We start from the raw sequence: 15239 nt of genomic DNA on the forward strand, positions 1-15239 counted from the left end.
CATCGATCCAACCTGTCCAGGTCCCTCTGCAGGGCCTTCCTACCCTCCAGCAGACTGATACTTCCCCCCAACTTGGGGCCGTCTGCAAATTTCCTGAGGGTGCACTCAGTTCCCTTATCCAAATCATCAGTAAAGATATTCAAGAGGATGAGCCCCAACACTGACCCTGGGGAAACACCACTGGTAACTGGTCGCCAGCTGGATTTCACTCTGTTCAACACCACTCTCTGGGCCCAGACATCCAGCCAGTTTTTTACCCAGCAAAGAGTGTACCTGTCCAAGGCATGGACTGCCAGCTTTTCGAGGAGAATACTATGGGAGACCGTGTCAAAGGCTTTGCTGAAGTCTAGGTAGACTACATCAACAGCCTTTCCCTCATCCACCAGGCAGGTCACCCGGTCATAGAAGGAGATGAGGTTGGTCAGGCAGGACTTGCCTTTCATGAACCCATGCTGACTGGGTCCGACCCCTGGTTGTCCCACATATGCTGCGTGATTGCATTCAGGATGACCTGTTCCATCACCTTTCCTGGCACCAAGGTCAGGCTGACAGGCCTGTAGTTCCCCAGGTCCTCCTTACGACCTTCCTTATAGATGGGTGACACGTTAGCAAGTTTCCAGTCATACAGGACCTCTCCAGATGACCATGACTGCTGATAGGTGATGGAAATCAGCCCAGCAATCACATCCACCAGCTCCCTCAGCACCCTCAGTTGGATCCCATCTGGCCCCATGGACTTGTGACAGTATAGGTGGAGCACCAGGTCTCTAGCTGTTTCCACCTGAACTGTGGGGGGTTTCTTCTGCACCCTGTCCCAGACAAATTCCAGGTGGGGAGGCTGAGTACCCTGAGGATAAGTGAAGACAGACATAAAGAAGGCATAAGGAAAAGAAAGATTCCTTATCCTCAGTAGTCATGTATCCCCCTGTGTCCAGTAAAGGAAGGAGATTCTCCTTGGCCCTCCTCTTGCCGTTAATATATTTGTAAAAAATTTTTTTTTTTTTTTTTTTTTAAATCATCCTTAACCATAGTGGCCAGGTTAAGCTCATGCTGGGCTTTGGCCTTCCTGATTTTTTCTCTGCATATGCTGGCAACTTCCTTGTACTCTCTCTGAGTTGTCTGCCCCTTCTTCCACCACACAAACTCTCTTTTTCTGCTGGAGACTCAGAAAAAGTTGTCTGTTCAGCAACACTCATTTTTCTTCCCCACCGACTCATCTTACAGCACAAGGGGACAGCCTGCTCCTGCACCTTTAAGGCTTCCTTCTTGAGGAGCATCCACCCTTCCTGGAAGACCCCTCTCCTCTTCAGGACTGACTCCCAAGGGACCCTCCCTACCAGTGTCCTGAACAGTTCAAAGTCTGCCCTCCAGAAGTCCAAGGCAGCAGTTTTACTGACCCCCCTCCTGACTTCACCAAGAATACGGAACTCTACCATTTTGTGGTCACTGCCCAAGACAGCTCCCGACCACCACATCTCCCACCAGTTCTGTGTTCATGAACAGCAGGTCTAGTAGGTCACCCCCCCCCCCCCCCCCCGAGGCTCATTAACCAGCTGAGGCAGGAAGCTGTCTTCCATGCACTCCAGGAACCTTCTAGACTGCTTCCTCAGGGCTACATTTTATTTCCAGCATATGTCTGAGAAGTTGAAGTCCCCCACGAGAACAAGCACTGGTGATTGAGCAAATTCCACCAGATGCTTACAGAACACCTCATCCGCCTCTTCATCCTGGTTTGGTGGTCTATAACAGACCCCACCAGGATGTCCACCTTCTTGGCCTTCCCCCTGATCCTTATCCACAGGGACTCTACCTTATCATTGCTAACCTCGAGCTCAACAGCATAGAAACACTCTCTAATATAGAGAGCCACACCACCTCCCCTCCTTTGTTGCCTGTCCCTTCTGAAGAGCTTGCAGACATCCACTGCAGCACTCCAGTCATGGGAGCGGCCCCACTGCGTTTCAGTGATGGCAAGTAGGACATAGTTTGCCTGCCCCACAGTGGCTTCCAGCTGCTCCTGTTTGTTGCCCATGCTGCATGCATTAGTATAGATGCACTTCAGTTCCACCATTGCCCTTGCCCCTAACCCTGGGACTTCTCCCCCAGGCTCATCTCTATCAAGCCTCATACCCTCCCCATCTCCCTTCATACCTAGTTTAAAGCCCTCTCAACAAGCCCTGCCAGCTCCTGGGCTAGAATCCATTCCCCCCTTTGAGACAGGTGGGACCCATTTCCAGCCATCAGGCCAGGTGCCAAGTAAACCTCCTCATGATAAAAAAAAAAAAGTTATATATACATATATATATATATCTCCTGTGACAGCATCAGCCTCTCAGCCATGTATTAATCATCTGGGCCTTCCAGGTCCACTCAGTGTCCTTCCCTTCCACTGAAGGGATAGAGGGGAAACACCACCTGTGCTCCCAGTCCACCCACTAACCACCCCAGTCCCCTGAAGTCGCTTTTGATAGCCTTTCAGCTTCTCTCAGCAATTTCTTCACTGCCAGCCTGAATTATCAGTAAGGGGTAATAATCAGAGGGGCAAAAAATGTCAGGAAGTTTCCTGGTAATGTCCCTGACCCAGGCCCCAGGGAGGCAGCAGACTTCCCTACATGTAGGGTCTGGCTGACACATGGGGCCCTCTGATCCCCTCAAAAGGGAGTCAACTACGACCATGACCATTTCCTTCTTGGTGGACAGTCTTGAAGCATGAATTTGACTTTCTCCCACATCCTCACCGCCCTGTCCCTCGGGCTCCAGGGCCTCAAACCTATTGTGTAAGGGCACCCATGAAGGTGAGGCAGGTAGGGTAGGGAGGGGGCTCACCTGCAATGCCAAACAGGGACCTGTTTCCATTCCTCTCCATCTCTTAGGTCCCCTCCCACTGCCCAACAGCAACAGGGCAGAGGGTCCATCACTATTTGGGGTGTGTTGCCCCAGTGCCTTTCTCTCAAGCATGGCAGGGAGTGACTCCACCAGTTTAACTCCTGCTCACACTCCCTGATAGTCCTTAATCATTCCACCTCCTCGAGCTCTGCCACCAGGCTGATCAGATCGTCCATCTGCTCACATCTCACACAGCCAGTATCTCTGTCACCCTCCACTGGTAGCAACAGGCTCAGGCACTCCCTGCAGATGAAGACATGAACAGCTGTATCTTTGGGCATATTTTTTTTCCCCCCCTTTCTTAAATATGCTCTCACAGAGGCACAACCAACATCGCTTATTGGCTCGGCTCTGGTCAGCAGCGGGGCCCTTACCTAACATGGGACAGCTTCTAGATTCTTGTCACAGAAGACACACCTATGCCCCCCAGCTACCAAAACCTCACCACGTAAACCCACTACAACACTGCCTCCAGAGGATCTTTTCAGGCACAGAGGTGAGGTTCACCGGTCTGTAGGTCCCTGGGTCCTCCTTTCTACCCTTTTTAAAAATGGGAGTGATGTTTCCCTTTTTCCAGCCACTGGGGACTTCGTCTGACTGCCATGATTTTTCTAATATGATGGAGAGCGGCTTGGCAGCTACATCAACCAATTCCCTCAGAACCCTGGGATGCATATCATATTTGAACAAGCCCTTCTTATTGTCCTTGACATCCTTGCCAGATCTAATTCCAAATGGGCCTTAGCCTTCCATGTCACATCCCTGCCTACTCTGACAGTGTCCTTATATTCCTCCCAAGCGTCCTGTCCCTTTTTCCACATGCTGTGTACTTCTTTCATCTGACTGAGTTTTGCCAGGAGCTCCTTGCTCATCCAAGCAGGTCTCCTGCCCCCTTTACTTGCCTTCTTACTCATAGGGATGCACTGATCTTGAGCTTGGAAGAAGTGATGCTTGAATACTGACCAGCTGTCTTGGACCCCTCCTTCCTTCCAGAGCCCTAACCCATGGGATTCTTCCAAGCAGATCCCTGAAGAGGAAGCAGTTTGCTCTCCTGAAGCCCAGGGTCACAATCCTACTTTTTGCCCTGCTTCCTCCTCACAAGATCCTGAACTCAATCATCTCATGGTCACTGCAGCCAAGGCTGCCTCTGACCCTCACATCTCTAACTAGTCCTTCCTCATTCGTTAATACAAAGTCCAGCAGCACACCTCTCCTTGTTGGCTTCTCCATCACCTGTGTCAAAGAGTTGTCATCAATGCACTGCAGGAACCTCCCAGACTGTTTGTGCCTAGCTGTGTGGTCTTCCCAGCAGATATCATAGTGCTTGAAGTCCCCCAAGAGAACCAGGGCTTGTGACCAAGAGGCTACTTGGAGCTGTTTGAAGAAGGCTTCATATATCTCCTCTTTCTGATGAGGTGGCCTGTAGCAAACACCCACAACAGTGAAAGCCATGGAAGCCTGCCCTTTAATCCTTACCCATAAGCTCTCAACTCGCTCTTCATCTACCCCTAGGCACAGCTCCACACATTCCAGTTGCTCTCTCACATAAAGAGCAACTCCACTACCTTCTTCTCCTGGTCGATCTTCTCTAAAAGCATGTAGTCCTCCATGACAGCATTACACTTGTGTGAGCCATCTTACCATGTCTCTGTGATTACAATGAAATCATAGCCTTTGAGTTTTGAGTTATTTGTGTGTGGTCACAAGATATTTATGAAACTCAAAGATATTTATGCTAATTTTGCAAATTTCCACTAGGAAAAATCATTAACCTTTTGCCATAGCTAATCCCTTGTATGTCAAAAAGTAAATTCCTTCTTACTGTACTTAGGGAACTGCATGCTGTTATATGAGACAGCTACCATGATCTTACAACTTCTGAGACACTGCTCAGCTAACACAACCCAGATGGATATTTCATCAATGCACACAATTATATGCATGTTTCTTGAATTCAAGTAGAGTATGATTTCTCTGGTATCTTGCTAGAATGAATTCCACAGCCTAGACTGAACTTATTGTCACAGGAACATTCAAAATATCACTAGTAAACAATAAGAACCTTTCTTTTTTTCTTTTGGTTGTTTAAATTCCTATTGAAATTGATTAACAAAAGTTCTTAACACTTAAGATTGTAATTTATGAGTTACAACTCTACATCCTCCATTACTATTTCCAACAAAAAAAAAAAAAATCTACCTGTGAATTCAAGTTTCCAACATAGACAGTTCTCCTGATTTCATCAATTTTGGATGGATCCACATTCCCCATAACTGGTGGCTGTGGTATTTCTCCCAGTGCTGTAATGTTAGGGTCCAATGATGCTGCTGATATTGCCCCCAAACTGCCAAGTGAAACACTGAGCTGGAGGAGAGGAAAAAAAAAAAAAAGAATATACACAGGCAGAATATACTTCACTTGTTAATACTTATCTTCCTTGTGCCTTTCTGTAAAAGTCAACTCAATGAATGTAGACACTATTTTAAACTGCATGATCCCAATTGAGTAATTATTTTTTTTAAGAATAAAAATCTACCCACAAATAACCATATATAGTTAAGATTTTCTGTGTGCTTTTGTAGTGGTTTAACCCAGTTAGCAGCTAAGAACCACATGGATGTTTGCTCACCCTATCCACCCTCGATTTTCCCGGAGGCTGGTACATGATAGGGGATGTGATACACCCACTCAATACCATGCTCTTTGGCCCAAGTGTCTATAAGGTTCTTTCGGAAATGAGTCCCACTGTATGACTCAATTCTTTCTGGGGTGCCATGTCACCACAGGACTTGCTTTTCACAGAATTCTCTAGGTTGGAAGAGACCTCAAGATCATAAAGTCCAACCTCTGACCTAACACTAACAAGTCCTCCACTAAACCATATCCCTAAGCTCTACATCTAAACGTCTTTTAAAGACCTCCAGGGGTGGTGACTCCACCGCTTCCCTGGGCAGCCCATTCCAATGCCTCACAACCCTCTCAGTAAAGAGGTTCTTTTTAATATCCAACCTAAAACACCCCAGCACAACTTTAGCCCGTTCCCCCTCATCCTGTCACCAGGCACATGGGAGAACAGACCAACCCCCACCTCGCTACAGCCTCCTTTAATGTACTTATAAAGAGCGATAAGGTTGCCCCTGAGCGTCCTCTTTTCCAGGCTGAACAAACCCAGCTCCCTCAGCCGCTCCTTGTAAGACTTGTTCTCCAGATCCCTCACCAGCTTCGTCGCCCTTCTCTGGACTCGCTCGAGCACCTCGATGTCCTTCTTTCAAGGCCCAGGATAGCGTCCCGAGCAGTGGCATGGGGCACAGGATATGTTTCCAGCCATCCGGTGGTTGCTTCCACCATTGTAAGTATGTGGCGCTTGCCAATGCAGGATTGAGGGAGTGTGATGTAATCAGTCTTCTGGGCCTCCCCATATTTATATTTCAGCCATCATCCTCCATACCAAGGAGGTTTTGACCATTTGGCTTGCTTGACTGCAGCACATGTTTCACAATCATGAATAACCTGTGCTATAGTGTCCATAGTCAGGTCCACCCCTCGATCATGACCCCACCTGTATGTTGCATCTCTACCTCAATGGCCTGAGGTGTCGTGGGCCCATCGAGCTATAAATAATTCACCTTTATGTTGCCAGTCCAGGTCCACCTGAGCCACTTCAATCTCAGCAGCCCAATACACCTGCTAGTTGTTTTGATGTCCTTCAGTGGCCCAATTCTAAGGTGTTAGAAATCTTCAGCAAGACACCAGTAACTTTTTTTTTTTAATGTAACAAAAAGATACTACTTAGCTTTGTCTTGAAATCATCCTTTCATTATTCAACAGGAAGGGTCAGATAGCTTGACTTCCTCTTTTATAGTGTAAAATTCACAAATAATTTATTAGATATTTTATATAAAAAACAAGCAAATTTACCTTGGAAGGTTAATTTAGAAACAAACGTCTCTAAATAACACAATTATACTTAATTAGAAACAATTATAAAGTGGAAGCACAAGTAAGCACGTTTTTGTCTGTGAAGTGCCTGAACTATCACTTCCCAAGTCAATGAGTGCAATATCGCCTATTTCAAGAGAGGAAAATAAAAGCCATCATTCTTGTCAACTAAAAGTGATTTTCAAATCCATGCAATTTCTCTTATATATGTATATGACCATTATGAACCATACATGGAATTAACATCAAAACATCTAATTGGTGATTTTGATCCCACTGTTTAATTATTTGTATGCTCTAAAACAGGTGTTGGAGGACAATCTTCAAAAAGGATGCTGACCTGTATGTGCAGATTTATTAAATATTGTTTTAACCAAGTTTTATTCTGCAACTTCTTTTTTTACGAAAGGAAGGAAAGAAGGAAGATACTAAACATTAATTTATTTTAGGATGCTGATCAAGAATGTTAAGAATATAGAAGTGGAAATATTGTTTCTAGTAATGGAGACAAAAGAATAATTTAAGGACAGATTTGGGACTCTGCACATGCACATCTTGCAGTCTACCCTCAGAAGAGGCACCACAGCTAAGTCTTCATTTATTTAGCATATAAGAGGACAACATCCATGGATCAGATAGCTGTTGTTCTCTGAACACAGAAAAGGCTATCGAGTATAGAAGAAACCAGAAATCAAATAGCAACTGAATTTTACTTACTGTAGTCAAAGGGGTTGGTGTAGGTATAGGAAGCAACCCTGCACCAGGCATCAGGCTTGTCATAGTAGGAGCAGGTGCCAATAGAGAAAGGGCTTTGGCTTCATCTGGGATTTTACCTGAAGAAGCAATTGAAAGCGTTATACGGCGTTGGAACACTACACAGATTTTCTACACATTTTCTATGATTTTACAATTATCCTTACATTTAAAAAGGTTCATTCTTATTTATTACCTGTCTATGAGATCCTTACAAAGAAAGTAGTAAGAACAAATGCAAGGAATAAGTTTTCCCTTTTAACCTGCTCTACTTTAAAAAACACAAGTGAGCAATACTTCAAAGACTAGCAATTTCATTAATGGATTATTTTAAAAACTGAACAATGCACACAATCATTTAACACTTTGAACTGTGGATCACCTGTATTGGAAATTAAATGTTCATGAACCAAACGATATCAAGCATGGACGATTTCCCAGGACGATGTTTTCACGGTGATCGAAAGTTGTTTTACACATGAAAACCGTTCATGTTAGCTGCATCACTAATAGCACACAGAACATCAGATACAGAAAAGAATATCAGTTTTTAAAGTTTAATCCCCATAAATGGCAAATAACCCAATCAGTAAAAGAAGAGGGGGAGAAGAAGAAAAAAAAAAATAAAGTATTTGCTATCTGAAATTTGTGCCAACCCCCCCCCCCCAAATCTGGTGTTACCTATCTCTGATATAAAAATAAATAAAAATAAAATAAACTACTGTGATTCTACACAATAAATACTACAAGTGAAGTTGGGAGTTGAGGAGGGCAGAAAAATTTAGATTTTTACTGTCTTACATTCTAGGTCACCTCAGGTTATCTGAAGCTTCGATGTAAGCTGCAAATTTACTGAGATTGAAGAAAATCATAACCAATCAGCTAAGCAAGCTATATTTTCCTAAAATATGTATTTACTACAATTTCAAACAGATTATATTATCCCTGTCATGATAACAGTTTAAGTAATATCTTATCTAAACTAAATGCAGGTTTAATTCAAAGTCAGTTACAATTAGACTGCTAAATTAACCCCCCAAAATCTTCAAAAAGTAAAAGATACAATAGTTGAGCAATTTATTAAATGGACATATTAAATTTGAAATGCAAAAGGATTTGAACTAGTACAAACACTTGAAAAGTTCTAATTATACTAGGTATCTATCATCTTTTCAAAATTGTTGGTGTAACTATAAATGACACCTAACTGAACCCTCTGGTATTACCCCATAGACTTTATTGAAGTAAATGACTTTTAGAACATTTAAATAAAAGCAAGATATCTACAAAGAATGTGCCAGTGTCTTTTACTGCTTTGGTTAGAACTGTGTATTTTTAATACAAACCCCCTAACTTTAGGGATTTAAAAAGAATATATTAATATTCTTATCAAAAACAAAATACTGGAGAATTTTCAAAACTGTTCAATTTTAGCTACGCAAGTTCCAATAAACTCCACAGGAATCATACTACCTAAAAAAAAAAAAAAGTACTTAAAAGTACTGTTGCAAGCCAGTACTCCGCAGGTCTGCAGCAAGGATTGAGTTACAATAGGATGCAACCAAAGCACAAAAAAATCTAAATTAAAATTATTAAACAATTAAAAATATTTAAGAAATATGCAGCATGGGAGGAATAGAAGAGAAAGTCAGGCATTTTGAAGGCAGGCATGCAACGAGAGGTGTACCTGATTTGCCCGACTGTTCATGAGAATGAGGTACTCTGCATCTAACTAAATAACCTTCCAAATACATGCTTGCAGTAACTGCACGCAAATTAGGCATTCAATTATATACCAGTTCTTCTGAAAAAAAATCAAAATAATTGTTTTCAAACAATTGATGAACTAGACCATTAACTTACTGGACCTTATTCTGAACAGCCAGCATCTTGCAATTAACTGTATACTCATGCAGGTTTCCACAGGACCAACAGACAGCTCAAGTAAATCCAGTGACAGAAATGGTTCCTAAAACTGTGCAACTGCATTCTAATTTAGATCCTTGGTCAGTCATGTACATAAACATACCTAATTTAAGTATGCACTTAAACACAGCCAATTAATACACACTTAACATATTAAGGTATTTAGCCTTTTTACATAAATAGGAATTGAGTTAAGCACATAACTAAACAATGAGTTCAGTTCAAAAATGTACTTAAATGAAAAGCCTAAACTTTAAGAATACAGCCCATCTTACCGAATAACTGGATTATTAATTTGCTCAAATGTTGCTTAAGGAATACGCTAAGCACTTTCATATTCAATAGTTAACTATTATAGCAGTTTAAAGAATGAAAAACATACATATCTAAATTATATGTTAGCAGCATTTTTTCAAAGATATTTTGGTCTCTCAACAACGTAATGCTTTGTTTTAAGTACAAAATCCCAATGGTGAGTTCCATGCCACAGACAAAGATGTCCTCATTTATTTTATTCAGTAATGGAGAAGGGTCCCTCTCTACAGACAGAACCCTGAAAATTTGTCTGTATTTTCAGATAAACTGTCTTCACAAGTTCACCCTCCAGTTTTTAAAATCAGATCAAACTAATCAAACTTTAACAATTCTATAGAAAATGAATTGGGGAGAGGGGGGCTAAAATATCTTATAAATTTCCTTTCCTGTTCTTTAGACATTTTTGAAAAATAAATCAATAAGTGAAGCTAACTAACCTAACAGCCATTAGGTTTTGGAATTTTATCTCCTTAATATTTAGAAAAGGAATACAAAGTTCACAAATATATACAGCAGAACATATCAGTTAATACAACTATTTTGGACATTAAGAATTATTTAAAATAACTGTTTTGGTGTTTAAATTAATGCTTTTAATCTTAAGACAAATGGAAATGAAGTAAAGATATTTATGTTCTAATAAGGGGCTATTGTCAAAAATAAATATGCCACATATATACCACATACTTAGAAATATTTCCTAGAAGTTTTTAAGCTTTACCTTGATCAGAGGGTTGGAGTAACTCTCCTATGAAGAGAGACTGAGAGAGTTGGGGTTGTTCAGCCTGGAGAAGAGAAGGCTCTGGGGAGACCTTATAGAGGCCTTCCTGTACCTTAAAGGGGGCCTACAAAAAAGCTGGGAAGGGACTCTTTGGGAGTGTAGTGACAGGGCAAGGAGCAATGGTTTTAAACTAAAAGCGGGGATGTGTAGATTAGATATTTGGAATAAATTCTTTACTCTGAGGATGGTGAGGCACTGGAACAGGTTGACCGAGAAGCTGTGGATGCCCCATCCCTGGAAGTGTTTAAGGCCAGGTTGGATGGGGTTTTGAGCAACCAGGTCTAGCGGAAGGTGTCCCTGCCCATGGCAGGGGGGTTGGAACTAGATGATCTTTAAGGTCCCTTCTAACCCAAACCATTCTGTGATTCTATAAATAGAAATAGTACTCTGAGATCTTTTTCATTAAAGGGCTGGCACATCAAGCAGGTGTCCTCCTATGTCTCTTGCCAGTTGAAGCCTGTTCTGTTAATACTACGTATTTGAGATAAGAGTCTGGTCTTAGGCTATATCTGGCTACTTTCAGATCAACATCTTCCAATGAACAGAACTGATGTTTGCACACCCAACTGAGATGAAACTCCTGAACTGGCCTTCACATACTCAGAGAGTTGGAACCAGATGATCTTTAAGGTCCCTTCCAACTCAGAGCATTCTATGAGTTTGATCCTCACATCTTTATTTATTTACTCCTTGCTTTGTAAAGCAATCTGTAAGCAAACAGATTAGCTCTGCATTGTCTAGAAATATTTTATGCTTCTTAGGAAGCATACAGTTATCCTAAATATAAGTTATGATTGTTACTTTTTCCAAAGTGCTTAAGAGCCCTATAGTTAACCTAATCCATACCAGCATTCATTTTGCTAAACGCTGAATAAAAATATCTATGTTAAGCAAGTGCTAATCACAGTATTTTATTCTTCTCCAAGTACTCAGAAAAAAATAATTTCGTATTCTTCTTACTGAAAATAAATGCTTAATCCTCCCCCCAAAACTGCTTTGACATTAAGTTTGTTTTAAAAATACATTCTGTTCACATCTACTCTAAACATAAAGATTTTTTCTGCCTTTTTTTTTTTTTTTTTTAATCAATGGCAAACACACACTTATAAATAAAATAATTTGTGTGATTCCATTTATGATTCTTATTGGATTTAGCAGTAGTGATTAAAGAGATTACAACTACTGGCAATTACCTCAACTGCCACAACTAAATCCAACAGAGATCATGAAGCTCTCTCCAGCTGCAGTTCACAGCTTGGTGCATTACCAAAGTGAAATCCATTGATTTAAATGCACTTAGCTGGGAAGAACAGTGTCTGAGATGAGATACACCACCCACCCCATCACTTCTACTTCAGTGGTTCCATTTCACAGGAAAGAAGTAAGACCATCACCTAGAGACGATAACCTTCTCAGTCACTCCAGCATGAACTGCCAAGGCTTGTAAGATTATGAGATGACCAAGACAAAAAAAAAAAAGTGTTAAAACCTCTTTTAGAAATAACCACCACTGGAGCATGTAGAAGTGCAATACACACATACAAAACTGATTCAATCTTCCCACTTTTCTCTAAAAATTACAACTAGAGAAGGATGAAGTCTTACTGCCACTGATCTCACTGGAACAAGACTATATTCACAATTATTTCATTACATTCAATATCCATGAAAGTTCAATTTCAGAAATAATTAAACTCTTTATATTAGACATAAATAGAAAGACTTCTTTTAAACAGACCATGCAAATTGGTATATTTTTCACTATTCTAATCTTCTAACACGATGTGCTCATCTGTTGATTTTAGATGCTTAAATGTATTCCAAACCAAATTTGTCTGTCATTCACAGCATGAAACTTAGTTAACCATATTCAGTACGTACCATCCACCATTGATAAACAGCTTTAGGTCAACTTCAAAATAAAACATCGTGAACTCTTTACAAAATACCATTTTTAAAGAACCAAAGTACCAGTACACAAGGGAAAGAGACTGAACACAACAAAACAAAAAAGGGACAAAACAAAATAAAACCAAGGAAATAAAGCAAAATAAAATAAAAACTGAGACAAGGCGTCCATCTTCAGCAGGCCAGGCTTCAAACTCATTTCCCCCATCACTTGATGGCAGGTTTAGTGGCATGGCAAACAACACCTAAGTCAGGCAAGTGTAACAGGTCTATCTTGGCCAGTCTAGTCATCTAATAATGCACAAATATCCCACAGAAAACATACACAACCAAATTAATAGTCAAAATTCATCTACCAGATAGCATGGTCATAAGATTTAGAATGGTTAGGATGGCATCTTTTTCTTTTAACCTTTGAGCTCTCGAAGTATAACATTTAAAGAAAAAACTACTGATACAAAAGAAATATTTTGACAGTTTGATGCCACATCATTTACAATTACATTTTGTTAAATTGTTTAATAAACGTCACAAAACTAACATTGATTTATGAAGGGATGCAAGACATGGACTCCTGATGGCTCTTGAACAGGAAACATTTATTGCCATTTTTCACTACTACATATGCTTTCCCCATAGCCCCACACGCTGTCCACGCGCCTGAATCTGTCATACAATTGGTTAGAGACCCTCAGACACGCGTCTCAAGCCAGCCAGTAATTGGCCACTGCCCAAAGCTCATCTTTAACACTGTAACCAATTTACTTTATCTCAGCCTTGCTCAAGCTTTTGTTTCTACCGCTTGTTTCCTCATTATCTCCAATTCAGGAACGTGTGAAACAGCACGGAGCCACCTGCTAATTCCTTTCCCACAGATTTAATTGTGTAGTGATTCCCTCCTTATGCTCCCTTGATTTACCACTGTTTAAATGCACTCTAAATTTCAGATTTTATTCTTTAAAAAGTTTTCAGAGTTCTGTTTTACCTCTCCTCTGTGTTCAATTCAGTGCATGAACTATTTCATTAGTGGCACTGTTGGCCACCAATATAATTTAACCTCCCAGTAGAATATAGCCATTGCTACTTTTAAAGTCTGTGATACACTCCACTGATTCCATTAACAACGTATTATATGATACATAGTAAATCAAAAAATGTTGCACTGTGGTCTCCAGAACCATACTTCTACACAATAAATTCCTCAGAAAGTTAAACCTATATGATTTCACATCTTTACAATTTAAGATCAGTGACTCTGTTAAAAACTTGCATGGAAACAGCAAACAGCATTCTGACATTAAAGAAAAAAATTGACCTCACAACCCAATCACTTGTTTACCTAATTACATACAAATCTCTGGGGTCTAGAATGATTTGGAACAGTAATACTTTCTCCATAATACATTTTCATCAGAAATACCTAATAAGTCAGCTACAAATGGCATTGGAAGAAGAGTTCTCAGAACTCTGACTTTATTTTCCTTCCATTCATTGTCTACCACTAAGAGACAGGAAAAATGTAGCTTTACCTGCCTGTTCTCCTATCATGTCAGGCAGTGATCTCATCACAAGAAAAACACCAGGAAGTGTCGTTCGTTCATTAGGTGGCAATCTTCCCTCTCTGGTAGTACTGAACCAGTGTTAAGGTCTTTTGGATGAAACATAAAACTAAGATCCTGAATAATTTAGAGTCAATTATTTAGGGGCAATTTTACAGTATTAAGGACTCTGGTCTAATACATTTTGCTTATACAAAAGCTTCAAGTTATAGCAATAACTTCTTCAGGGTTTAAGAATAAGTTCAAAAATTAAAATCAAAAAGCTCCCAAAGCAAAGGATAAAATCAACTAAAAAAATTTATGTTTCACAAAGACAAAAAATATGTGCCTATATTAACAAGACTATGAGAATTGACAGTATATTGTAGGTCAGTATAACCCTTAGTTAAACTAGTTTTAGAATCTATGAAGTTTTGGAGACACGTCAGAGTTTGCTATGAACATCCCAGACCATTATTACAGCAGCACTAATCTCATACTATCCATGCCATGATTTTGCAAACATGCCAAAAGAATAATAAAAAAAAAAAAATAGTACTCTGGGACCACTGTTAATGAACTCCAAAAAGTCAACAGCATTTTTTGAGCCAAAACCTGGCTCCTGCCGTTAGAAAAGTCATGTTAATAGCAGATATTTCTGTACTTGCTATAGTTTATGGTTCAATCATTCTAAATATTGTTGTTCATGGCAAAACAGCTACCATGTTCGAAGTGAATTTAGCTTTATTCCACCAGCTGGCATGTTTCCACTCCAAATAGGTTAAAAAAAATATCTAGATTCAAATGGGCAGATGCTCAATTCCACTAAGATCCCAACAAAGTCAATGGGGCTTCACCTAACTGCAGTTATCTGCCTATATATACACTTCAGCAATAGTAGGGACATTCTTCATAGAATTGTACTCAGATCTGGGATATTACATTAACAATAAGAATTTCCTTATATTCCATGTATTTTTAAAAGTATGGCCTCAGAGCTAATTAAAGGAACACCTGTAAATTTAGTAATCAAACATTTTTATTTTATTAAGAGTTATAGAAGTATTTTACACTGAAAGCATTCTGTGCAGATGATTGCACAAGAGATATCTAAAAATCAAAAAGGAGTACCAGAATGCATAAGAAAGCTTTTTTATTGCAAATAAAGTAATATTTTCCACAGTAAGAAGGGA

The 15239-nt window shown here is 40.3% G+C and overlaps 1 protein-coding gene across 5 annotated transcripts in view; it reads right to left on the bottom strand.

The window, feature by feature from the left end:
* The window catches only part of LOC311220810 (uncharacterized protein), a gene marked incomplete at its 3' end in the record, with an annotated part of 115685 nt that overhangs the window by 95404 nt on the left and 5042 nt on the right, over nt 1-15239 (bottom strand). For 4 of the 5 annotated variants that reach the window (XM_084304419.1, XM_084304420.1, XM_084304418.1 and 1 more), the window contains 2 exons: nt 7543-7658; nt 5086-5250 (listed from right to left, as the gene is read on the bottom strand). In XM_084304419.1, the coding sequence (XP_084160545.1) occupies nt 5086-5250; nt 7543-7658 (281 nt within the window). Of the gene's footprint in view, nt 1-5085; nt 5251-7542; nt 7659-7960; nt 8024-15239 lie in introns of those variants that run through there. The other variant, XM_084304422.1, reaches the window with a different exon arrangement.

Source organism: Netta rufina (assembly GCF_964035555.1).
Source record: "Netta rufina genome assembly, chromosome: W".
In the NCBI taxonomy this organism is placed as follows: domain Eukaryota; kingdom Metazoa; phylum Chordata; class Aves; order Anseriformes; family Anatidae; genus Netta; species Netta rufina.